The 26,933-nt window shown below is 31.7% G+C and overlaps 2 protein-coding genes across 7 annotated transcripts; one reads left to right on the top strand and one right to left on the bottom strand.

Annotated features, from left to right (window-relative positions):
* The first annotated feature begins 49 nt into the window (after nucleotides 1–49).
* Nucleotides 50–16,545, top strand: LOC146534167 (protein HID1). Its single transcript, XM_085194720.1, has 17 exons — nucleotides 50–201; nucleotides 274–487; nucleotides 1,579–1,724; nucleotides 2,187–2,240; nucleotides 4,063–4,262; nucleotides 4,658–4,799; nucleotides 5,171–5,242; nucleotides 5,400–5,594; nucleotides 6,427–6,517; nucleotides 6,905–7,135; nucleotides 7,760–7,924; nucleotides 8,265–8,397; nucleotides 10,710–10,813; nucleotides 11,216–11,358; nucleotides 12,259–12,452; nucleotides 12,872–13,030; nucleotides 13,754–16,545. Exons 1-17 carry the CDS (start codon nucleotides 136–138, stop codon nucleotides 13,815–13,817), a joined length of 2,373 nt encoding a protein of 790 aa, XP_085050846.1. The 5' UTR covers nucleotides 50–135; the 3' UTR covers nucleotides 13,818–16,545.
* Nucleotides 16,546–16,983: 438 nt separating this feature from the next.
* Nucleotides 16,984–26,772, bottom strand: LOC146534168 (uncharacterized). 6 transcript variants are annotated; one of them, XM_085194727.1, is made up of 6 exons: nucleotides 26,635–26,772; nucleotides 26,394–26,503; nucleotides 24,050–24,173; nucleotides 23,133–23,400; nucleotides 22,497–22,700; nucleotides 16,984–20,639 (listed from the first exon to the last, which is right to left on the bottom strand). In XM_085194727.1, exons 2-6 carry the CDS (start codon nucleotides 26,467–26,469, stop codon nucleotides 20,466–20,468), a joined length of 846 nt encoding a protein of 281 aa, XP_085050853.1. In that variant the 5' UTR covers nucleotides 26,470–26,503; nucleotides 26,635–26,772; the 3' UTR covers nucleotides 16,984–20,465. The 6 variants fall into 6 exon arrangements, with proteins under 6 accessions (XP_085050853.1, XP_085050851.1, XP_085050852.1 ...); XM_085194725.1 differs by having other exon boundaries at nucleotides 26,394–26,495; nucleotides 26,631–26,765; XM_085194726.1 differs by having other exon boundaries at nucleotides 26,631–26,765.
* Nucleotides 26,773–26,933: the final 161 nt, after the last annotated feature.

The raw sequence follows: 26,933 nt of genomic DNA on the forward strand, positions 1-26,933 counted from the left end.
ATCACTATTACATGTATGTGTACCAAGCCTAAGAACTGTCAACTTCCAACATGTCAATTGTCATTTTCCTTTTGTTTTGTGTAGACGTATGTTGGAAATGAATTTATTCTTTTATAAATAAATATAATAACAGAAATGGGTAACGCTGATACAAAATTAAACTTTAGAAAGGCTGTTGTTCAATTAACATCTAAATCTCAGGTAAAAAATCATTGAGCATCCTACGCAATTTGAGAATGTGATAGTATTATTGATTGGATTTATTTATTTCAGCCTATTGACGCAGGTGATGAAAGTTTTTGGGACCAATTCTGGTCAGAAAGCGTGACAAATGTACAAGATGTGTTCGCATTGGTTCCCGGAGCGGAGATCCGTGCGTTACGGGAAGAGTCACCAAACAATTTAGCCACACTTGTATACAAGGCTGTAGAAAAGCTAGTAAAAATAGTCGATAGTAGCTGTAGAACACAACGGGAACAGCAAACAGGTATATTATTAGAAATCAGATTTGTAACATATTTAAATGATTTATAATTTTGCTTTTGATTTCATTTGTTAAATATTGATGACATAAATAGGTTTTTAAAACGATCAAATTGTGTCCAAAATAATATGATTATAGCTTAATAATCACATATATTCTCATATTTTATGACTATAGAAGTAGAACATAAAGTGGCATGGCCCAATAGGACTGAATTTGGCAGACAATAGTTTTGGGTTTGGTTCTCACTTGGTGGGAATGAATTATTTGAACTCATTGTCAAATGCTCTGCTCTAACAGACAAAGTTGTTCTACTATCTATGCAGTGTCATAAATTCAAACAAAGTAGAGAATAACACTAAGGCTTGTATTTATTATCTACTCTGAACTGATGGCATAATATTAATGTGAAGGGAACTTGTTAACTATGACTCACTGAAGCTTTTTTAATATTAGCTGGAGATTGCAATGATAGAGTGTATATAAAAATTAATGAATCATTTATACACTATAGTAGATAAATAAGAATATAAATAAATGATAAAGAAATAAACACAAAGCAAAAAACAATTTTAAATTATATCACTATAATAAAAAATATAATTTTGAAAATTATATGTGAGAACATGAAGCTTCATGAAGCTGAAAAAAATTGCATAATTTTACATATATTTTTCCCATGTATTTTAAAAACTAACAATATTTTTTCAAAATACATTTTTCCTATAAGTATGCTAGTGCCTATAATTATGATATTATTATTCTCACATATAATGGACTTTTAACCTGGTTTACATTGTTTTTTTATATCTAAACTCTAAGCATATACCCAGTGTTAATGTTAAGACATTCCTTTTCCTACTTTCTGCTGAATTTTGGAGGCATTGCATGTTAAGTGGCCCACCTCCACACCGCGTTTTGCCTGGACACGAGAATGAAGGAAATGGAAATATAAATAAAAAAAAACTTTTCCTTGAGTGGGGATCGAACCCACAACCAGTACAGTCAGTATTCACGCCCGTGCGCCACGACTGGCCTCACATATATATATATATATATATATACGTTTATATTTAAAATATCTATCTTTCCAGCGTTAAACTGCGCACGTCTACTAACCCGCGTGTTACCCTACATGCTCGAGGAGCCCGAGTGGCACAGTTTCTTCTGGTCGTCCTTACCTGCGTCGGGTGAGAATGAGTCGGTTCCACTGGCACAGTCGCTTGTCAACGCTATTTGTGTAAGTGTTATAGAATTGTTTATTTTTTTAATAATATGAATGTATATTCTCTAATTAAAAAAAACAAGTTGTCATGTATGTGATGTTATTGGAATTGAATAATAATTAAATAAGATGATGAACTTAGAGGCCAGTCGTGGCGTAAGAGCACAAGCATGCGACTGTTAAAGTGCATAAAAGTATATTAAATGTACGTCATCTATAAAAGTTATAATTATAAGTTATATTGTATAGTTCAATTTTGAGGCCGTCGTGGCGCAGCGGCACAAGGGTGTGACTGTTGTAAGTTCGATCCCCACTCGAGGAAGTGAATTATTTATTTACGTTTATATTTTCATTTCTTCGCTTTGGTGTCGAGGCAAAGTGCGGCGTTGTGTTCTGCCACTCACCATGCAATGCCTCCAGAATTATTTATTCAATTTTATTGTTCATAATTCATAACAAAAAATATTTGCTTTACAGGATCTTTTATTTTGCCCAGATTTTACGGTAGTGAGCACAAAGAGATCAGGACCAGTAAGTAGAATTTAATATTCACATACGTAAAAATTTGCTGATATCTCGTGTAGTTGTAACACGCAATAATAATTAATGTATAATTAGAAATGTATATTCCACAATTTTTAATTATTTTTTTTTCTTTTTAATTAATTAAAATATACAGTGGGTAAAAAAAGTATTTGCACACCCTAATTTTTTGATGTTACATCTACAAAAAAACAGAATGCTTTTAATTAATTATTGTATTTAATAGCTTAATCTATATATATTTCGAATTGGTTAATAAAATTTCTCAGAAAATAGAAACTAGAAAATGAGACGGTATAAACACATATTTTAAAGTCAAATAAGTATTTGCACACCAACCGGCTTGTACGTATTTTGTAAAAAAAATCAATAATAAATGATAGTAAAGACACTTAATTTTTTGTGTCCATTCCATTAACATCAGTGATGGCTTGCAATCTCCTTGGCATCGATTTCAATAATTTGGACGTTGTTTAAATCCAGATTTGAGCCCATTTCTCCACCAAAGCACCCTTCAAATCATTTTTATTTAAAAATTTCATTTTTCTCAAATTTTAATCCAGCAGATGCCATGAATTTTCTATTGGGTGGATGTCTGGCGTTTATGGCGGAGTTTTCAGCATTCTAAGGACATTGTACATCACCCATTCCTTAAGTTTTCATAGCTGTATGCTTAGAATCATTGTCCTACTGAAAGTAGTATGTCTCACTTACGCCTAATTTTGATGCGCTGCAAGACAAAATATCGCGCAACACTTTACCGTAATCTACTGCTTTCATTATTCCTTCGATAAAAGCCAAGTTTCCCACACCATTTGCCGTCATGCAGCCTCAAACCATCACAAGACCACCGCCGTGTTTGACTGTACTATGCATATGTTTCGCCTGCAGTTCAGTATTTGGCTTGCACCACACAAATGTTTGTCTGTCCGTTCCAAAAAGATAAACTTTGCTTTAGTTAAAAAAAAAAAAATTGTACCAAAATTCTAAAGGGGTATTTAAGTATTCTTTCGCGAAAGTTAGTATTTTTGCTATATTGGCCTCACTTATGAAAGAATTTTTCCTCGCTATTCTGCTACGAAGACCACCATTACCCAGTACGTTTCTTACAGTTTGGGCACAGACCACCTTACCTGAACTTGATGCGATATCATTTGCTAAGCTTTGAGCGCTTGTAAATGGTTTATTTTGTACCGATTTTAAAATTTGTCGCCTTTCTCTCGTACTGAGCTTCTTCGGAAGAACGAACCTTTCCTTATTTTCAACACTACCCATTTCTTCTCGGTTTTTTATAATTTACTACACAGTCGAGTAATTTACCTTTAAATTTGACCCGATTTGGCGATAACTTCAACCTTCATTACGGAGTAAAATAATTTCTTCACGCGTCGATAACGACAGTTCAAATTCTTTCGGTATCTTGGCTTCAAGATTTTTTCTGAACACTAAACAAATGTCTCGTTATTAGAATACGTTTCCCGATGTTCACATGTATACATACAATGTTCACATTTTACCTAAAGTGACAAAATGTCGCGGGAATAACATTGTATCTAGGGAATGGTTGGTGTGCAAATACTTATTTGACTTTAAAAAAGGTGTTTTTACCATCTAATTTTTTTATTTCTGTTTTCTTAGAATTTTTAATAATCAATTCTAAATATATATAGATTAAGCTATTAAATACAATAATTAACTGAAATCATTCTGTGTTTCTCTAGGTGTAACTTAAAAAAAATTAGGTGTGCAAATACTTTTTTTACCCACTGTATATTATTATTCATATAACCTAAACTTCCCTATTTCTCAGGAACGTGCAGAAGAACTATCGTCTCTAGACAGCTGCGAGTACATCTGGGCGGGCGGCGTGGGTTTCGCCCGCAGCCCGCCTCGGAACGCTCAGCACGAGGCCGCCAGGACTGAATTATTACGACTTCTTTTAACGTGTTTTAGTGAAACTATATACAAACCGGCAAACATGGCCGCCACACATCACAATAAGTGGATTGCGTGAGTAATTTTTTATCTGTACAGGTTTTTCGTTGTCGGAGGTATTAACTATTTATTAACTAAAATAGGGGTTTTAAGAATTTTTTGTTAAATTGATTTTTTTAGCTTCACATTGTATAGCATACACATAACAGGGAAGACAAGTGTCGATATCGATATTTATTCATCTAATTGAGAATTGGATTATAAATAGAATCGTAATAGATTGGTGTCTATACATGGCTTTAGACAATGTCATAGAACCCAAAGCAATGTTTTTTAAATTGTTGTCTGCATGGCTTACTTTTGTATTTTGGCAAACGAGAAACAGAGTGTCTTAACACTAAACTCCCTCAGCTTATCCAGCTATACGCGGGAAACATGAAGCTGTAAAAGAAATTCCAATTCCCTTACAGATATCTCACAAGTCCAGATAATCGTCACGCCCTACCTTTATTCACGTCGCTCTTGAACACAGTGTGTTCGTATGACCCAGTAGGTCTCGGATTGCCATACAACCATTTGTTGTTTTCGGATACCTTAGAGCCTTTGGTTGAGGTAAGTTTAGATTTATTTTAAGTAATTAAAAAAATTATAAATATTTTTTCTTCTTATAAAGAATTTAATTTATTAATATACTAAAGTAATAATTAAATTATAAAGAAACATAAAATATATATATATATATATATATATATATATATGAAATTTTATTTATGTTTCTTTATAATATGTAAATGAGTGATATCTTTAATCTAATATTTTTTATAGATGTTGCCATAGTTCTTTTCATTATTTATGAATCTATTTTATTTTTTAATTGGAATTTTTATTTTGATGATAAAGATGTAATGTTAATAATTTTTACTAACAACATTGGAATATATTTATACAAGAGGAGCATTAACATTTGTATATTTATTTTACAGGTGGCCTTACAAGTTCTAATTGTGACATTAGATCATGATACTAGTAATGCCATAAATGAAGATTCTGACGAGGTACAAGTTAATATAAATAATATTAACCTATAATGATAATTACACCCATTTCTGCATTTATGAATATTGAATATATAAAATGTGATTGTTGTGAAGTTAATATTAATAATTAAGGCAAGCTGTTCAAGCATCTAAAGATATTCTGTTCTTTCCTCAGCGTCTCCCAGACAATCTCTTCATCAACTATCTTTCTCGAATACACCGTGATGAGGACTTCCACTTCGCTCTCCGTGGAGTGACGCGTCTCTTGAACAATCCCCTGCAGCAGACCTACTTGCCTAATTCGAGCAAGAAGGTGGCTCTACATCAGGAACTCTTGGTGTTGTTCTGGAAGATGTGTGATTATAATAAGGTGAGTTGTAATTAATATTTTTCATAATATATAAGTACTAGCGGACGCGCGCAGCTTCGCTCGCTTATTTAGGCGTGAATTCTAATAAACCACGAAACATGTGTTCAATGAAATATTTTTAAGATTCTAAATTTCAAATTTTATAAAAATCGGTGACGATTTAAAAATTTTTCTTTACAAACTTTCAACCCCTTATTTGCACCCTTAGGGGGTGAATTCTAGAAAACGATGAAACACGTGTTCAATTAAATACTTTTAAAAATCTAAATTTAAAATTTTATGAAAATCGATGCCGATTTAATTTTTTTTCCATACAAACTTTCAACCCCTATTTCACCCCTTTAGGGTTAAAATTTTTCAAAATCCCTTCTTAGTGGATGTCCAGATTACGAAAGTAAACATCTGTCCAAATGTAACGTTTCTACGCACAGCGGTTACGGCTGTGCGTGCGTCTTACCTCAGTCAGTGAGGACAAGTCCTTTTATATATATATAGATAATTTGACGTAGTTACAGAAAACGTAGTTAGAAAGCCATTTCGGTTTAAGTTAGTTAAAGTGTAAGGTTCTATTTTGTGCCGAAATTATTATAATTCTTACCGAGATTATTATTATTTTTACCCTAAATCGAACGCGGGTTCGATTATCATTGTGGTTTTATTTGATAATGTAAAGTATTTTAAAAAGATTAGATTTACTTATAATTAATATTAAAATTGTTTTAGTTAGCTATTTTATTAATTTTTTCTTTCATTTACAAGTTTTTTTATAAAATAATATTTAAATTTACTAATTTTAGATGTATAAATTTAATATTTAAATTTTATGTTTCAGAAATTTATGTATTATGTACTGAAAAGTAGCGACGTTCTAGAAGTTTTGGTGCCAATTTTGTACCACTTGAATGATTCACGCGCAGATCAATGTTAGTATATATTTTTTTATATTTAAATATTTCACAGTTTTATTAAAGTTTAAGAGAAAAACAACAATAATCTTATTATAAGTCATATGATTTTCAATTTAATATATTAGTATGAAACCATGTATAATCTATATTTAAATACATATAATAATTATTAATTCTGCTTCATACATTTTACATATTATAGTAGGCTAGGTAGAGAGAACACTCAATTCTCCACTTTTCACCCAAATTCATTGCTAAATAAATTGGAGATCACAATTTTTAATAATACCCCAAGTCACAGTAGACTATACTAAATATTTCGTTTATTATTAATATTTACTAATTATTATTATATTAATGTTTATTAATTATTTCTAAATTTACTTCTTATTTTTATTTTAGCCCGAGTAGGCCTCATGCACATAGGCGTGTTCATCCTCCTTTTACTATCCGGGGAAAGGAACTTCGGTGTCCGTCTAAACAAGCCGTACACGGCCACCGTGCCTATGGACATACCGGTGTTTACGGGAACCCACGCCGACCTTTTAGTGGTTGTGTTCCACAAGATAGTGACCACTGGACACCAGAGATTGCAGCCGCTGTTTGATTGCTTGTTGACTATATTGGTTAATGGTACGTTTCTTATGTTTTTTATTGCTATTTATTTTTTTTAGAAATAATGTATCGTCTTATCCTGTTGAAGAAAAAATATATGATTTAAAAATTGAGTATTATGTATTTATCAACCGTCGTGGCGCAGTGGGACAGCGTCAGTACGCCCGATGGTAGTGGATTCGATTCCTACTTTTTTTCTTTCTTGTTCAAACACATAGCACTGCATTGGGTTTCTCTCAACACACAATGTCTCAGAACGAGGAGAACTGAATGTCTAAACCTTTAAAGTTAATTAGTTTCTCTCAGCCTAAAGTAGAGTACTTTATGCTAAAATGAAAGTCAATAAACATTTTTGCTCCATCAGTAACCCCTTACACGAAGACGTTATCATGGTCGCTACCACAAAACTTCACATGTTTGAGGTATTCGACACACCTTGATTCTTGTTCTCTAGACCTCATCACCGCAACTTGGTGTTCTTTTTATTTTCATTTCCCCCGCTCTAGAAAGAGCAAGGATATGGCGTTGAGTTCGGCCACTTAACTTAAATTTCGACGGAAAAAAACCAGGGAATGTCTCAAGGCTTTTTCCTTTTGCCTACCCTGTTAAAATAATACTAAAACATATTTTTTGTTCCACTAGTCTCCCCCTACCTGAAGACGCTGTCAATGGTAGCGTCCACAAAACTCCTCCATCTCCTCGAGGCGTTCGGCACACCTTGGTTCTTGTTTTCCAGACCTCATCATCATCACCTGGTGTTCTTCTTGCTAGAGATGTTCAATAACATGATACAGTATCAGTTTGATGGTAAGTACCATAAAAGTTTTTGTGAAAGTAAACATGTCATAATGAATAAGCTCCTACTCGAGACTTCGTCTGTTTGAAAATTATATAACTTTTCATATCACTGACCTAGCCTAGAAATATGTATGTAAAAGAAGAAAAAATCATAGTCTCAACACTGCTCTAGATGATAAAATGAAACAATTCATTATTAACACAAAATATATATCTTAGTTGCAAATAAAAATTATGAAGATGCAAGTCCAGTGTAGAAAAATTGATATATATATATATATATATATATATATATCAATAATATATATATATATATATTATTGATGACTAATAATGAATTTTCCTACAGGTAACTCTAACCTGGTGTACACGATTATCCGCAAACGTGCCGTGTTCCACAGCCTCGCCAACCTGCCGCACGAGCACGCCGCAATCGCGCGTGCCACCGCTACGCCCGTGCTAGGCGCCAAGGCCTTGCCTAGGTAGGGTAATTTTTCACGCGTTATCCCGCATTTGGCATTTTAAATATATAGTTTGTTTATTGTCTTACACAGGGAACTTTGACGTAGCGGATAGAAGAACTGATAATAAAGTCTTTTTTTTTCTAAAAGTGAAACACTTGTGATGTAATTTCAACTAATTAAGTACAGTGGCAGCGTAGGATTACAAAAAAATCGATGTATTTAAAATTCTAGGTTAGGGTCATCTTTGCTCAAAGTAGGAAATGGTGGTGGGATGCGATGGTTCATTTATCAAATTGTTACAATATTATCCCTTAAATGCATGGATTTTTTTATTGTGATAAGAAAAATATATGTTATATATATATGGCTAACAAATACGGGAAAAATAGTAAAATAAATATTTATGTAATACTATCATAAATATTTATCAAAAAACGTATGGTATCATTTTTGATACAACATGCATTTAATACCTAATCAAGTATTCACGGCCCTTAGAGATTTTGGGTTTTTGATAAGGTGTTTTCTATTTTCAGGAATAATGAAAAATGTTTGCAAAGTAATGAATTATTTATTAGGTATAAGCAATTAAATGTGGAACTTGTTAAAACAGTCTGAATTTTTTTTTGAACACATAAAAACTTCATTTTTCACATTTGATGCTGCTTAGCAGCTTAGCGCATGCGATCATCCGTGCGTATTTGTTTGTGGTCAGTACCATCGTGTATAATGTCTGTTGATGGCACTACCTGAAGGGTATTCCTCCGCTTAGGAGCTGGTTTCTCTATAGTACCGTTAAGAATACTACTACTACTACTACTACTTGGTCGACCTCTTGCAGGTTGGGTGTGGATTTTATATTTACATAGAACATCTGCAAGTTCTGTTCTAAACTCTACTAAATTCAATATATATTTCACAGCTATCTTCTTTTTATAGCAAACCTGCTTATATAAGACCCACGAATTTATAACCGTCAAGTCAAGAAGATGATGGAATAGTCTAATGTACCACTTCCTACTTTTCATGCGGATTCTGTATCTGCCCAAGTACGAGTTACTTGTTGTTGACTGTTTACAGGCATAGTTTCAGATATGGGCCGAAAGCCCATTTTTTGGGTTTTGGTACACAGACATGAAGATCAATACCCCCATATATTTACGTATTTCAACGTCAGTTACACAATCAGGACGATTTGGTTGCTTTTGAACGGAGTATCTGTTCCATTCTTCAGTTATATTGCTGATGAAATCCGGAGTAAAATAATAGGAGAAGAATTGAAAAGGCGTTTCTAGTGTCATTATTCATGCAGGAAGATCATTACAATCTTGAAATCGAATATTATCTTCTTGGGATATAAATGACTTCTTTTTTCATATAAGCCTTTGCACATCAATAGCTTCATGAATTGGTTGGCTACCACTACTAGTATTATTGTGTATACCTGACACAGGGTCTTCAATTAAAGAAGGATCTTCTATCACAGGAGGGTCTTGCACATCGGCTTGAGGTTCAAATTGCTCACCATCTTCAATTACCCCTCGCAGCTCTGCAGTAGTTAGAATTTCTTCAAAATCGTTTTCATCTACTTCGTTACCGTCGTCGGATAAGTAACCACCTTCTAACTGGCTTAAATAATCTTCAATATCCTTATCGGCAATTCTTTTACGTTCCATTCTAAAACAAAATACATAAAAAGCTCAAGCCCGCAACCAAGCAAAAATGTAAACAAGTCAAAGTCCCAAATGCATGATGTCTCATTTTTGATACAAGCAAAAGAAATGCTTTTATTATTTATAATATAAAATTCAAATGTAAAATATTATGGTACCATGCAATCAAAGTACTTACCTACGATAAAATATTTTTTTTATCTGGATTAGCTTCAAGATTCATTCAATAACACCTGATGAAAACTTTCAAATTCACTTGTTGTTGAAACTTGTAACGGACAGCGAACAATGACATATGAACGCATCATAAAAAGGCGGACCAATCACTATGCTTTACTTTTTCAGAAACCACTATTCGTTTATATTATAAGTCAAAATTATGCGTAGTAAAAATTTTAAGGGCTCTGAATCGTGTAAAACTTTCTGTTTCGTTTTTGATACAATATGCATTTAAGGGTTAAGATCTCTTAGAATTTTTACACTGAGTGTGGAAATTGTAGTTCGAAATCGTGTTCAGTTCAGTCGCAAATCCTGGATTGTGTGGAAGCGTTACAAACTAAGTAATACTATGGTCGCTTTTCAATGAACATGATAAAGTTATTTTCTTTTAGTTTTTAACACATACATTTTAATAAATATATTATTTATGTCCCCCAGGTCTCGTAGTACGGAGTCCGTAGCAGAAGCACCCATGGAGGGTTCGCGACCAGCTCAACCTGCGGAACCTGGAACTCTAAATGCTACGCTACCTGACACGCCGGGTAATTATTTAATTAATATAGTTTTTTTTTTAATTAAAACTTGTTTTATTTAGTCACGTATTATACAAAAATAGTAAAACAATTTTTTTTTTATTCTGTTTATAAAAGTTGCGTCTGTCGTTGCGTTTTTTATATTACATAACGATTATTTTTTCAATATATTTCTTTATATACATGTTATGTTACCAATCTGTCAATTGTAGTTCTTATATATAATCTTAAGTTAACGAGTTGCATTCTTTTAATATTATGCGATATATGGGCTATAAGATTTTCGCCTGACTTTTTTTATCTACGAGTATATTTAGGAAATATCCAACTGTATATTCGATGGTTGTGGGTTCGATCCCCACTTGGAGGAATGATTAAATATTTTTATTACTTTATTTTTTACATTTACAGCAATAGGTACTATGACGGAAAAGGAATCAGCTCACCCGCCAGCCAGAGAACAACTGCTGCCGCGGAGAGACGGCGACGGAGAGGACTGCAGTTCTGATAGAAACGATCATAGCAACGAGTCCACTACGCACACTGTCACGCAGGTATATATTATTTATTTATTTGTCAAAACTATACTTGGTTATGCTTTTGCTTCCTTACTAGAATATTTCATCAAATAATTAGTTAGCCGAGTGGGAATCGAACCGACAACCGTCGCGTTTACAGTCGCACGCTTGTGCCTCTGTGGCACAACGGCATCAATATATACTAAATGTTTTAATTGTGTTATAAAATATTGGGGTCGCTGTGGGAATTACTTTTTTTTTCTTAACCCCTCCCTGGTGTGGCCTATTGTTAAATGTCATTGCTCATCTGCGTCCACCACACGTACTGTTACGCGAGTCTGTTGCTTATTTGGTTTATATGTGGTATAAAACGATGGGGGACTGAATTGTTGTCAAATGCTGGTTCTGGTAAGATACAGTGTGGTGTTGAGATCTGTCAAGTTCTGTATAGCTGAAGACAATAACATTAAACTTATGATGGTATTTTAATAAAATACAAATATAGGTCATCGTGGCGCAGAGGCACTAGGGTGTGAATGTAATGCGACGGTTGTGGGTTTGATCCCCACTGGAGGAAACGATATATTTACTTAAATTTATTTTTCCGTTTCTTCACTCTGGTATCGAGGCTAAAGCGCGGCGTCGAGCACTCAACACACAATGCCTCCAGAATTCGGCGGAAAGTGGGGAAGTGTCTTAACACTATGCTCCCCCTGCCTACCCTCCTTGCGGGATACAGCGTGAAGCTGACAAATATCCTGACATCCGAAAGCTTGATATAGCTTGATATATCAATTCTTAAGTTGCTACGAGATATTTTAATTTGCTTTTGCAATTTTTCGTGCATTTATTATTAATAGCACAAAACGTATAGATATAAAGTCTTAAGTGCTACTATATTATAACTCATGTAATTTTCAATAATTATTCCCATAGAAAGACACAATTCGCGTCATACCCGAAGAGGATTTAGGCGTTAAACGCCTCCCCAAAGGTGATAAAGGTGAGGAAGAAGGCTGGCGTCCAAGCAGTGAGTGGGTTTCGAGCTGGAGGGCGAGGCTGCCGCTACAGACCATCATGAGGCTACTGCAGGTCCTCGTGCCGCAGGTGGAGAAGATATGTATTGATAAGTGAGTGGAATTGTAGAAATGTAGATGTAGAGATTAGCGTTCACAAACGCACTCACAAACCAACAAACTGAAAAAAATAATAATAAAAGTCATTCTATTACATTGATAAATGCCCCCTATATCAGATCCATTCTCCATTCTCAACTTTATTCAATGGAGTATCATAATAGGTTTCTTCTGCCTATCAAATATCAATCCTTATGAGGAAGAATTAATTATTTTAACTTAACACAAAGTTGAGTTCCGCCATTCAACATATTGTTATAAAATGTGAAAACCTTCTGTTAAGACGTCTCAGATCTCTCTGCCTTTTTATTTATTGTATAGAAAATTGTGCAATAAAATTAAAGATGTATATTTAGTATTGTACAATAAATGTACTTTATAATACATTACCAAAGCTGGACTCATTTTTCCAGAGGATTAACAGATGAATCAGAGATACTACGTTTCCTCCAGCATGGTACCCTCGTGGGTCTTCTACCGGTACCTCATCCCATTCTCATCAGAAAGTACCAGGCCAACGCCGGAACAGCCACCTGGTTCAGGACTTATATGTGGGGAGTCATTTATATACGGTAAGTAGGTTTTGAGGTTTTCTGTACTAGAGATACCCGCTTTACTTCTTTTGGTGGCCTTCGATACCTATAAGTGCTTTTTTGTAGTTTTTTAATATATTATTATGATAAAATCTTTGATATTCGCGAATATTTCACATTTTAAATTAATCATGTACTTATACTATTATTTCGAAAACTTTCCAGTCGTCTGTGATCACACGTGGTCAGTTGACATAATTATTATATCAAACTACCGGTTAACGATTTCTTAATTGCCTCGTGTGATACCCTGGACTCTTCCAGACTGAGTTTCCAAAAGTGTATAATATACGCGACTAATCCGGTTAAAGAAGTTCATTTAAAATAATTCTATTATTATTGTTTTGAGGCCAGTCGTCGGCGCAGGGGCACAGTGTGACTGTAAACCGACTAGTCGTTGTTTGGATTCCCACTCGAGATATTGAAATATTTATTTAAAATTTATATTTTCATTTCTTCATTCTTATATTTCTTCATTTATTGAGGTAAAGGACGGCGTTGAGTTTCGCCATTCAACACGCAATGCTTTCAGATTTCGGCGGAAAGTAGGGAACGGAGTGTCTTAATACATGCGTGTGTGTGCGGGATACAGCGTGAAGCTGATATAATTTATTTGATTTAATAAAATTCCCAATAATTGATAATTATTTCAGAATTTTAATAAAGTATCACTCTTCTAATTGTTTATTTTTCATATTTCAGTAACGTCGACCCTCCAATATGGTATGATACAGACGTAAAACTCTTTGAAATACAGCGGGTATGATTTTTTAAAATTTATAGCTTTATGTATAATTGTATTAGACAATTGCCTTGTCATTGTTTCTGTTACATCACTGTTGGGTCACATTTGTGTCTAAAATTATACTTGTTTTAATAATTAATAAATCAGTGTTGTGCATGTATCATTTATTTATGTTTGTTAATGAAATCATGTGGCTGCTTATTATAATAACAATGCAATTTTGTTTAATTGTTAATTTTTTTTATGTGGTATTTAAACAAGAAATGTCTAGAGATTTTTATTTCTGACATTGTCTTTATTAATATTATATATTTATTTATCATTCTTATGTAGTTTATTTATTTTTAATATTTTTTGTTTCATATATTATTTTGTCTACTATACATATCTGTAATAATTTTAAAATAATAGATAAATTAAAGTATTGGTTGTATGATTAAAAAAACTATTGGCTGTCTGTGGTTATTAGTATTTAGTATTTTTTTTAAATATTGTGATCATAATTTTGATAAATATCGTTAGTCAGAAAATTGGATTTTTGTGGCCAGTCATGACGCAGGGGCACAAGCGTACTGCTAACTCTGCAGCGACTGTAAATGCGACAGGTTGTGGGTTCGATTCCCTTTCGAGGAAATGAAATAGTCCATATTTTCATTTCTTCGCCTTGGTACTCATTACCACAGCAAAGCGCGGCCTTGAGCTCCACCATTCAACTCCAAAATTCGGCGGAAAGTGAGGAACGGAGTGCCTTAACACTAGGTTCCCTCTGTCTACCATGCTATATACGGAATATAGTGGTGAAGCCAAGGAAACAAGAAAATTGGACTTAGGGATTAAAATTTTCCCTAAATGTGTCTTGAGTGTTTTGTGTGACCCAATATCGCTTCGATCGCTTTGATGACAGCTGTTATGTAAAAGTATATTAAAAAAAGAAATGTTATTTTCATTCAAATTAAAATGTTTTAAAATATATTTTTAAATTTGAACATTTTGAACGTAATAAACGTGATTTATCATAAATCTATGGAATAGAGATATTAATTATATTAATAAAAATATTATTTATCAATCAGTGAAATCAAAAGAAAACCATTATATTTTTTTTTTGTAATATTTTACCACAAAACGCATTGTTCCTAAACATTTTTATGGAACTACGAAGTTATTTTTATTATCATTATCTTATATAACAAATAAAAAATAAACAATGTAAATTAATTTGAACGATAATAAACATTTATTATTAGCATGCTGTGTATAGTTTGTAATTATGTAGGTTAATTAAATTAATTATTTGCTGTTTAATTATTGTATATCAATGTTTTAAACAAAAAAAAATGTCAGTAAAATGAGACAGAAGTTTTTTTTATTATTTATTTATACATGAAGACTTAAATAAAAGAAGTTTTGTAATTTCTTTGAACAAAGAGTAATTAGAGCATTATATACGTATTTTTTATTTTTCTTTCCCAAAATATAATATATTCATTTTATTTGAAAATTCGTTATTAAAATTATGTTTAAAAATATATAATTAAAAGTGACTTGAGCATTTATATTTAGTCTACCTTTAGTATTATCACAATGGCGGACCGATACAAGTATTTTTTTCAATTTAAAGGATATACAACATTAATTTAAAAAAAAAATCGACCAGACATTCATTTTCGAATAACTAATTCTCATTCTTATGATTTGTTAATGAAAACTTTTAATTTTATATTTTTTTTTTAAATATAACTAAATATTGTTAATAAATGTTCTTATTATTTTAGTTTAAATGTAACATATCTTATGATGTGAAGCGCTTTACAAAGCTTTTATGGACACCCTAGTCATATGGTTATTTATATTATAACTAAATAAAAAAAATGGACGTGCCTGTATTATTCACAATGATTATTTTTACTTACATATGTATATAAATTATTTTATTTTAAAGCTACTGCGTTTCTTAATATTTTTTATATTGTTTTCGGCATTATTATCTGCCCACATTTTATAAAAATAATTATGTACTGTTTCTAATACTTTATTAAATTGTTGTCAAGGGTCCTTAAAAAAGAAAAAGATTACGAACTTTTCAGACACCTTTTAACATGATTATTTTGTTAAAAAAATAACAGGTAATAAACAGGGCACATCCAAATTAGATCAATCATAATAGTCATAATGATAATAAAGTTGTTTTATATATATATATATATATATATATATATATATATATATATATATATATATATATATATATATATATATATATATAAACAGTTTTATTGTATTGTCACGCATTCCATATATTGTAAATTAAAAAATAACAGATAAAAAATCCAAAAATGATTTTATTTTGTTTTAAATTGATATTTGCAGTAATTAAATGAAAAATCGTTTTGTAAACATACATAAAAAATGTAACAAAATATTTATTGGTTAAAGGACGGTACTTATTATTACGAAGATTTTCAGTGAACCAATAAGAAGAACTACAAAAAATGTTTTTAACTGTTTGCGATCTTTTTTTTCATTTATAACAACATCAATAAAATAATTGTTTATAAAAAATATATTTTATGTGCGAAATACCAAATGATTAACATTCTATATTAATTATAAGTTTTATTTCTCATGCACTATTTGTATGTAGCATAATGTAGGTAGATTAATTAATTCATCGGAATATTATATTTATTTTATAATATCACTATTTTAATTGTACTTAAATGTTAATGATGATTAAATTAAAATATGAGCTTCGGACTTTGATTTTTTGTGTTCTTGGTGTTTTATTAAATCGCTGTTGGTGAAGTGATCTAACCTTATTGTTATTTAAAATAAAAAGAAAGTTAAAAGAATGTAAGATATTTTTAATTTTACTAGGTTCTCCCTACTTTGTATGAGTTAAAAATTAAATAGTCAATGATAAAATCTGATATTTTTAAATATAATTTTGTGATTAGATCACTTTAGTGTTGCTGTGTGTTGAATGTTCTTATATCACTATTATTATATTTATGTAACTGTCAAATTTTTAAAATGCTTTTGATATTCTTAATCAAAACAAAGTAATTAGAAACAATAATATAAAGTTTTATTTAAAATCTATTGAGTAATATTTTAATAGAAGACAAGTTGAAAAGTAAAATAAAATGGAAGTTTGTCACCAAATTTTTTAAATAAATAATAGAAAGACAGTTATAATAAGTTTATTCAAAGCGTCAGTTACAAAGACGAACGCAGTCCCTTCTATAAAGGTACATACAAAAATAACACTGTCAATAATTAACGAACGCCAAATGAATACATCACATTCAGTATTTACTAATATCCACATAATATATTGCAGATTATTGCCTAAAAAAATGAGTAGAAAGAGATAAAAAATTCTCACGCTCCTCTTTCTTACAGGTAAACATACATTTATCTACCGTCCTTATAATGAAGCGAAAACTCGCTTCAAAACGTATCATGGCTGGACCCATTAAAATCGATCCATAGGCAAGAAATTTTTTTTCACATACAGCTAAAAAATCTGCAATATAAAATGTCTGACTAGACATAACTAACATTAATTTCACTAAATTCATGTTATAATGGGTCTTTGTATGAACTTGGACCCGCTATACATTATTTTATGTTTAATAATAATATTAATTATTCTAATTTAAAGCAACAATTACGAGATCAAAAACAATAGTTTTATATAAAAAAAAAGTATCCTTAACTTTTCAAAGACATTTTGATGAATATAATAATTTATTGAATGTGTAATATCAACAAATACTATAAACAAAAATTGTTTACAAAATTTTATCATTTACAAATTATGGAAATTATGAAACAAATGCAAACTAATTGTAACAATATACAATATTATTTGACTTAAAGAAAATAAGTATATATAATGATAAGGCAGAAATTAATGCAATGAGTATTAATGCATCTTACTCATAGAGATCTGACATTTAAGAAACTTTATAACAGTTTAGAAACCTTTTTGTTAAATGTAATGATTTCCATATTGAATATTTAACAAAAAATATTTATTTAAAAATTATTATCAGACAAATTAATTATTTTTTGTATTTTTGCTTGGAATAAAATTGTGTACTTATAAAACAATATTACAAGCGATCAATTTGTCATACTTAATGTCTAATGCTAATTACAATGTAAAAACTAATGAACTTAGCCTTAGTAGAAGATATTTATCAATATTCATAATTTCCCACTAATTATTTAACTAAGCCATTGATATATTATGATATAACTGTATACAATATAAAGAACTTGTGTAACATAAATGGAGTAGAGTGAGCAAGGTTCCTTTTTTTTGTTACTAGATAATAAAATGGCAGCATCTTAATATTCAAAATAAAGTACAAAAACGTAAAAAAAACGCTTTTTTTCAACAGAACACATTAATAACACGAATGTGAAGAGCATAACCTCCATAGCCCAAAGTTTCATCTGCCATATTCTAATTCCATCGTAAGGCCAGGTCGGTGGTACCATAATATTATATTGTCATCTAATCCACATATAATTGTCAAATTTTATGACAATGAAATAAAAGTAGGAGATATTAAGCATTTTAAGACCTATTTTTTTTGATAATCTGTTCCATACTTTTGCCTCTTAATATCAGCTATATTGAGACAAATGAAATGTACATATTAATTATAAAACATTTTTTTATTATGTTAGAAACATATAAAATTACATATTACTTGCTCACTCTAATTTTTTATTTTTAATATATTTTTTATTTTAGTCATATTATTATTTTGTGGATCTGTGATTTTTCTTTTTTAATTTCATAATTAGCAAATTTAGTTCAAATATCTGTTAACTGTTTAAATGTTAATAGATTTATTATATAATTACAAATAATAATAAAAAAAAGAAATAAAAAGTTGTGTACAGAAATTTACCAGTAAAATTTGTAGCCTTTTTTTTTTCATTTGTTAAAGTTATTAAGTGAGTCGTTTTAAAAAATAATATGTATAAAAAATATTTTCTATAGTACTCTAGACACTGGACGAAACACTAATTCCATCAATTTTACTTTTTTAAAATTATAAATTATGTAGATTATTTAAGCAAAATACAATGAAAATGCCTTTCTTATCCAGGTCACTTAAGATTTACAGGAAATCATATTTTCCTCTTTTAATCAAACAGAAAAACAAATACAAAAGAAGATCAACTGCTAAGGTCATTATAAGTAAATAGTGACTGCAATTTTTCTTTTCAAACAATATTAGTTGATTTATTAAACTGGGAATTAAACTCGTAACTACAAAAGAAAGCATCTCTAATGAAAATATTATGTATAAAAAAAAATATTTGTATTATAACAGAACAGAGCTTTTTTTTAAATTTACCTATATATCAAAATGGGTAAAAAGGGCACGGCGTTACGACACTAGTCTCCTTTTAATGGCGGAACTTAACACCGCACTTTGCCTTATTTAATTAAAGTAAAGGATATTTGCTTTATTTTAGTTTTATTCATTCTATCAAAAAAAATGTATGCATGTCTGTTCATTTACAATAAAAATAATTCTTTCATCTACAGACATTTATATAAACATTGATTTAATTTTATCTAATTATGAATCTTTTTTCATAAAATTCGTATTTTCATTTCAGTTCATTTTATTTTTTACATTTATTTAGAGACATTGAAATAATATTTTTAACTCAATTTCACGCATTCGAATTTATAAAAGCCCTTTTGACTTATTTAATTAAAAAAAAAAACTAACTTGTAGAAAAAAAAATACTGTTAATAAAATAGATTTCAAATAAATTATCTACGATATAGAAATTATAACTTACATGTTACTGTGCTATTTTTGATACCATACAAAATTATTACATCACATCTAAGTTTGAAAAAAAATCTTAAAATGTTAAAAACATTAAGAAAAAAAAAACATCATTTTATTTGAGGATGTGCAGTGACACTATAATTTCCTCATTCTAGTGTTGACAAAACACAGTGTTGAGTTCTGTAACTCAATAACTAATTTCTCAAGAGGAAACTGAGAAACAGATTGTCTTAACACTAGGTTGCCTCTTTGTACAATGCAATATTTTTGGAATACAACATGTAGTTAAAAAAAAGTAACAAAATGTTACAGTGAAAGTGATTTAGGCCTTTACAATATATAAATCTATCTATTGACCTATAAATAAATATGGCACACCAATTTTTATTACAATTATTAAATAACATGTTGGTCCTTAAACAACACATTAATATTCATCATCTATACAACATTCATAAACTACAGCATAAGTTATTTAAAAATAATAATAAAAAAATTTAAATAAAGATGATAATTGTGACATAAATAAAAATTATAAAACTTTCATTAATGCTATTAACTTTTTAATGTAGGCTCAATTACAGATTTTTATAAGTCTAATTCATATATATCCACCTAAACCCAAAATAAACAAAAAAAAAATTGACACCTGTAAAAAAAAACCATATCATAAACAAAAAAAGACACAAACATATATCGCACAAGCACAACAACACTAACACTGTATCACTAGCACTAATCCACCACCATACCCCAAACACTTAATAGTGACACCATATCACTATCATTTGTCTCACTATCACTATATAATCAGCTCTGGTGAGCAAATATTCTGCTAGCTGAGTGCAGAATATGCTGGTGGAGGGGGCGAGGGCCCACGCGTGGGGAGGAGCACTGCGATGTGATATGGAGGGGGTGCTTCGCCCTCATTCTCCCTTGCAGGCTCTCGGTCTCTTTCCGGACGAGAGAGTATTGTTAATGATATGTCTTCCGTTTCATTAGTTGCTGTCTGTAAGATTAACGATAAATTATTAATATTTTCTATTTCTATGTAATTGTATGTACTAACTATCGCCAGTGGATTTTTTCAACTGTTTCGTAATGACGTTATAATTACCCATTTTAAACTATGAAAACAAATATTTAAAAAATCCTTAAGATTAAAATAAGAACAAGAAGAATACGAAGTAAAAGAAAATATGAATTAGAGAAGTCTTAGATTCAGACTTAAGAGGAATTATTTAGTATAAATAAATAAATGGAAATTCTGTTAAATAAAAAATATATAAAGAGAATAAGGATACTAACCAAATGTCTGTGTTAATAATTGTATTTAAATACGAAGGGTGGTCCAAATGTTCGTAGAATGGAGGGGATGGAGTGGGGATAATGGGCGCTCGCTTATACTTGGGGACTCATCATTAGTATATAAATAGAATTTCAGCCCTGTTGCGTCATTTGTTTTAGTGTTGCCAAACTATCGATAATTTTAATCTAAAACAGCCCATACGATCGATACAACGATCTATATTATCGATTAAATAGATAGTATGGAAACTATCGATGAACTATCGAGGGTACAATACTATCGGACAATGCAATACTATCGATATTATCGATAGTATCGTATCTCCCAGTCAGAAAAGTAGTAAGTATTGAATTTACGAACTAGGAAACGATAATATCGACAGTATCGATAGTATCGATACTATCAATTGTTGTGGACTATCGATCAGTGGCGTAGCTAGGGTATTTGCTGCCTGGTACGGCTTTGGACTTGATGCGCTTTAAAATGATCAAAAAAAACCAGATTCAAAGTGTCTTCTTCTCTCACGTAGATCAAGCGTCAGACAATAAAATGTGACATTGGCTACCTTTAAAAAAATTAAACGTCGACTTTGATGCCCCTTTCCTTTTGATGCCCGCCCCTAGCTACGCCACTGCTATCGATCGCATACTAAGTTGCGATACTATAGATTCTATCGATACTATTGTTTCCTAGACATTCAATAGTATCGATACTATCGATTATAATATCGATAGTCTTTCTATCGGACTACTATCAATTGAATATAGATAGCCTATCGATAGTCCACTATCGATCGGTACCACTAATTCGTTTACGAACACTCGCCTGCTAAACAAGTCAATCCGGAAGAAAACTGAAACTATTGAGAAAATTATCTGGTAAATCCTGAATGATGCCATTGCATGGTGTCCTGTTTTGGCTCAGGCTAAAAGGGCACAAGGGGCTCAGGGAAAAAGGGCACACCAATCTCAAAGAAATTCAAGGTGTCACAATCGTCTGGAAAGTTGATGGCTACTGTTTTTTGGTATTGTGAGGGGATAATACTGAATGATAACAAAGAAAAGGGAAGAAATATAACCGGAGAATACTGCGCATCGATACAAAACAAATTAAAGGAGGCCATCAAAGAAAAACGTCAAGGAAAGTTGGCTACGGGTGTGTTGCTCTTGCAAGACAACGCACCAGTTCACAAGAGCAGAGTTGCAATGGTTGCTCTGCACACACACGGCTTCGAATCACTAGTCCACCCACCTTACAGTTCAGACCTCGCCCCTAGTGATTTTCATTTGTTCCCCAATTTAAAAAAAGACTTTGGAAATTTTCCGACGACAATGAGGTGAAGGAGACAATTGTGGCCCATTTTGAGGCGATAGAAAAAAAAAAATATTTCGACGGCTTAGAAAAATTAATTCATAGATCCAATAAATGTATTCAGCTTAAGCGTGATTATATTATATTGAAAAGGAAAAATAGATTTGTTTCATTTAATTTAGAACCCTTTCATACCACAAACTTTTGGACTCGTAAAGTAATAAAAAAAATAACATTACAACCCACCTCTCTCGTATTAACCACACGAGTCGGAGTCCTGGGTAACGGCCGTCTAGCAGTCGACGACACCCGCTCGGGCGCCTGCGGGGGCGGAGCTCTACTCCTGCATAGGGACAGGGCGCATCCCACCCCGCACACGCAGGCCACAGCCGCACAGACCACACCCACCTCCCCACTTACCTCTGAACTACCCCCGTTACTGCGGACCAGCTGGGGAAATAATTAGTTAGATATATTAAAAATTAACATGATATATGAGGACACTCGCGGGGGGCGGAGCCCTACTCCTACAAAGAGAAAAGGCCCATTTCACGCTGCACCCAGGCCACTACACACTTCTGGATTAACCGCGTTATTGTATCAGCTTGGGAAATCATTAAAAAAGTGTTTATTTTCCATCAATCAATGAGTCATTCAGGCAGTTGATTAATCGGAGTTCAGCGAACCAGCAGGAAATGGCTGAGAGGGATTAATGTTGTATTCCTTTATTTTATTTACGTATAATTTTACATTCCTTCAGATAGAATTTTGGTCAATAAGATACATTTTACGTCATAAATCAATCAATCAGTCAGTCAATTAATTAATCAGTTTCAATAACACTCAATCTAAAATCAATAAAATCAAAAATATTGAACTCACCTGTCTATCAAAATAATACTTTGCACCAGCTAAGAAAACCGTAGCCAGGGCAAAAGATACAAGCATGCCGAACTTCAAATGCGGCGCCATCATGGGCGAGTGGTGGAGCCCTAGGGCTGCGGTCCTCAACAAGGTGTCCGGAGTCACGCTACGGGCTGCTGCAAGACTTGCTATGGTCGGTTGGGGGGGTTCTGGAGGTATTTCGACGTAGAGACTAGATTCGTCATTTTGACGTCGGGTCGAATGTACCGCTGGCATCGGTGGTGGCCTTTAAAATGTTTTTTTTTGGACGTAAATTGTCGGAAATGTTTTGTGTAATTTTAGGTTAGTTACTTCGTTAAAAAGTTAATAAGTCAATTTTAACAATTTATATAAATAATTCGATATGTTTAAATATTTATAACATTTTAAAGTGTTATTTCACACCACACACAGTAAAATACTTTTTTTGGAAAATTTACCTATATAAATTGAGCATAGCGGGATTTGAACCCGCACCTCATGGAAACCGTGAAAGCGCCTACGTGACCACAGCTATACATACGTTCCCATCAAATTATATCGAAACGAAACGCTTGTTGCAAGTTATTCATGTTGTTAGCGTATCTGTGTGTATTTTTACATATTTCCACTACCCTTAGTAGTCACAGCGGGTTTCAATCCCGCTACGTTCAAGTTTTAATAAGTGTTCTAAAAAAAGAACCGATCTATTTAAAGTTTCTATAGCATTATCTTTATTAAAATAATATAACAACCAATGCCAATACCTTGGCACCTTGGTTACTTAAGTAGTATGAAATTATCCACAAAATTGTCACGAATTGGAACCGAATCTACATTCATATCAGAAGGCACAAGTCATAGCTGTTATTAATAAGTAACAAATTTCAGTTATCTGTATAATAAAAGAGTATAACCCATAGTGGCGCAGTGGTCGAGGACGGCGTGGCGCGCAGTCGACGGGCGCGAACCGGTGTACCGGCGCCGCCATGCCCTTGCGGCCCGCCGCTGCGCACACGCGGCCTCGCGACCGTCCCACGCCTGGTGTGATTGAAAAATATATCTATATTCGGTACTAATAATATAAAACTGAAGACTTTATTCCGTTGAACGAGCTAATCACAAGAGCCTACTGGACGCGAACTACTATTAACTGAAATTTTTGTGGGAAGCGGTAAATGGAGTGTCTGGACACTACGTTCTCTTTGCTTACTTGCTGCAAATTTCAATCACAAAAAGTGTTAAATGGAAGTAGCATGACCTGGGTCATAATTCCTGTATGGAATAAAAATCTTGGTATAAGGGTCCACTAACCAGACACGCGAATATGGAAGGAAAGTAATGGCAAATGTAACATACTTAAATATAATATCTCTGCATACCTTACTATAAGTAACTACATTTCAAATATACCTATCATATTCACATTCTTATTACATATTCTATACAAATAATTAGTAAAGGTGACAAGCAACCTTTAGTGTTAGGTCACATTGCATGTCAGGTGCCATAGAATTAGGCTACAATTTGCTATATTCAAGTATTCCTTATATTATAATGGCCATTAGTCAGGTATGTACCAAGCATGCCACAATCACATTAAATAACATTTTCACATAAAACTAAATTTTAATAAGGTAAAAGCTTATTTATTTAAAAAATTAGGTCACAAATTATTTAAAAAACTGGACTAGTGCGAGTTGGGCGCAGCTTTTCCTGAAGTTCAAGCTTAGCTTAGCCAGAGTCCTTTCATCTTATACCTCACTTAAACTAGCGGTTTTAATACAAATTAGCCCTTTTTAAGGGTATTATTTTAAGATTTACCCACAAATTTCATAATCGGCTAGTTGCCAATTTGCATAATTCTATGTTATTCGGATGTACCCTATTAATTTTGATTCTTTTTATAGTGTTAAAATATGCATTTTTTGCTATTTAAGGCTATTTTTTTTTATTTAACCACAATGTTGTTATATTATATGTATAGTTAAAGCTTCTGTATCTGTCATATATTGAAATATAACACTGGCTAAGCTATCATCTTTATCTTATTTAAATTTAAATATTTTATGACTTTTTTGTGTCTAAAAAACAGTCTCTGGCATCAACTGGCAAACAGAGGGTCTGTACACTATGTTTTTTTAATTAATATAAAAACATCCACAGGTTCACATATGCCCATTCACTTTTTTGTGGTCTTTGTATTTTTATTAGTATTTACATTACAGGTGAAGTCTATCAGTGACTTATAATATATAATCTTATGTGGTACTGTGCTATTGATAGTGTAATGTAGGTTTTTTTTCTTTTACTATGTTACTGTAACACCCTGTTTCCACAGCAAAAGAGTAAGAGTGGGTATTGCTTAAGATGAATAGACTCCTTTTATTTAAATAAAATAGGTGTACATTTCCAACAACAAAGAGTATTATATTTTGTAATTAAGTTGCTCAGTTCTAGGGAACACTCTAGAACTGAGTAAGTTCACTTCAACTCTCTACTTGCTTAGTCCTTTCCACCTTTTATAGGTCAAAATTTATGTAGGCAGCTCACTCTTCTAAGTTCTATGTTGGCCTTAATGAAATAAAGCTTTATATTCACTACTTTGCATGTAGTGAATATAAAGCTTTATTTGTGCTAAAGTTATTTTAAAGCTAGTTGTGTTAAACAATCATAAATGTTCGAAATTTTAATCAATTATTAATATAGACAGAGGGCTTAAATTGAAACACAAACTGTAAAAAATGTTGTTTTATCACATTCAAAAGAAATAACTATTTTGAAAATACCAATGAAGAATATTAATTGAATGACAATCCTTTTAGTGTACTTTTGGTTTACTAAGCAAACCTAGTATTATTAAATGTTATACATATAAAAAATAAAATATAAATTAAAACCTATATGTTTTAAAACTAATTTATATGTATATAAATTTTAACACAATTTTTTGTATGGAATAAGTACAATTCCACTAAATTTTGTATAAAACATGTTTTAATGAATTTATAATACTTTGTAATTTTTATGTGGTCAATAAACTAATATGATGGTTTTAAAGGAATATTTTTCCTCCATATTTTAAACCAAACAATTTCTTTTGTATCCTGATTATTCTATATAACATTGGCAAAGTCATTTCTTAAATAACCCATGCAAAATCCGTAAAATAACTAACACAAGTCACGACAAACATTATAAAAAAATATTGGACATAAATATATAACGTATATATTTCTTAACTATTTATATTTTGCTTACCAGCTGACAAGGAGGACGGTACGCGATGACGGCCGCTGTATGAGCACTGGCTCCGTTTATCAATCCAGAAATGCATCTGAGCTTACCCTTAATTGCACCTCCCTAATGATCTTAAAAGCTTTACTGTGACTGCATTGAATTAATTACTTTATTCACTTCATATTTAAATGAGTCAATAGAAAAATATTTAATATACAAGTAAGTATTTAAATATTATATAGAAAAAGTAGTAATTACCTACTGTTTTATGAAAACCTTTGTTAGGTGCTCTGTTCAAAATATTTTAACACATGACGATAGTTTAGAAAACTTCAAAAATCACACTAGATTTTAACTTAAATAATTTTACATTCTATCTATTATTTACCTAATATGTTATATATACTAAATATACATGTTCTTTTCTTAATTAAATTCAGTATAATATTAAATAAAGAATAAACCACTTCAATAAATGCACTTGACAGCCATAGCCATTAGTGGGCGGGGTGCGCAAAGCAAAACAAACAGAACTGCCAACTTTATACCTGGAATAATTTA

Source organism: Heliconius melpomene, chromosome 12 (assembly GCF_056956725.1).
Source record: "Heliconius melpomene rosina isolate 202511_hmr_F chromosome 12, ASM5695672v1, whole genome shotgun sequence".
NCBI lineage: Eukaryota > Metazoa > Arthropoda > Insecta > Lepidoptera > Nymphalidae > Heliconius > Heliconius melpomene.

What these genes read in the sequence shown, in the direction of transcription:
- LOC146534167 (XM_085194720.1), top strand. Translation starts at nt 136, where the DNA reads ATGGGTAACGCTGATACAAAATTAAACTTTAGAAAGGCTGTTGTTCAA. An exon ending in CATCACAATAAGTGGATTGC is followed by an intron (nt 4,263 to 4,657) that starts GTGAGTAATTTT and finishes ATTCCCTTACAG; the next exon opens with ATATCTCACAAGTCCAGATA. An exon ending in GGCGCCAAGGCCTTGCCTAG is followed by an intron (nt 8,398 to 10,709) that starts GTAGGGTAATTT and finishes TATGTCCCCCAG; the next exon opens with GTCTCGTAGTACGGAGTCCG.
- LOC146534168 (XM_085194727.1), bottom strand. Translation starts at nt 26,469, where the DNA reads ATGCATTTCTGGATTGATAAACGGAGCCAGTGCTCATACAGCGGCCGT. An exon ending in CGACCACTGCGCCACTATGG is followed by an intron (nt 23,401 to 24,049) that starts GTTATACTCTTT and finishes AACATTTTAAAG; the next exon opens with GCCACCACCGATGCCAGCGG. An exon ending in GTGTGGTTAATACGAGAGAG is followed by an intron (nt 20,640 to 22,496) that starts GTGGGTTGTAAT and finishes TTAATCTTACAG; the next exon opens with ACAGCAACTAATGAAACGGA.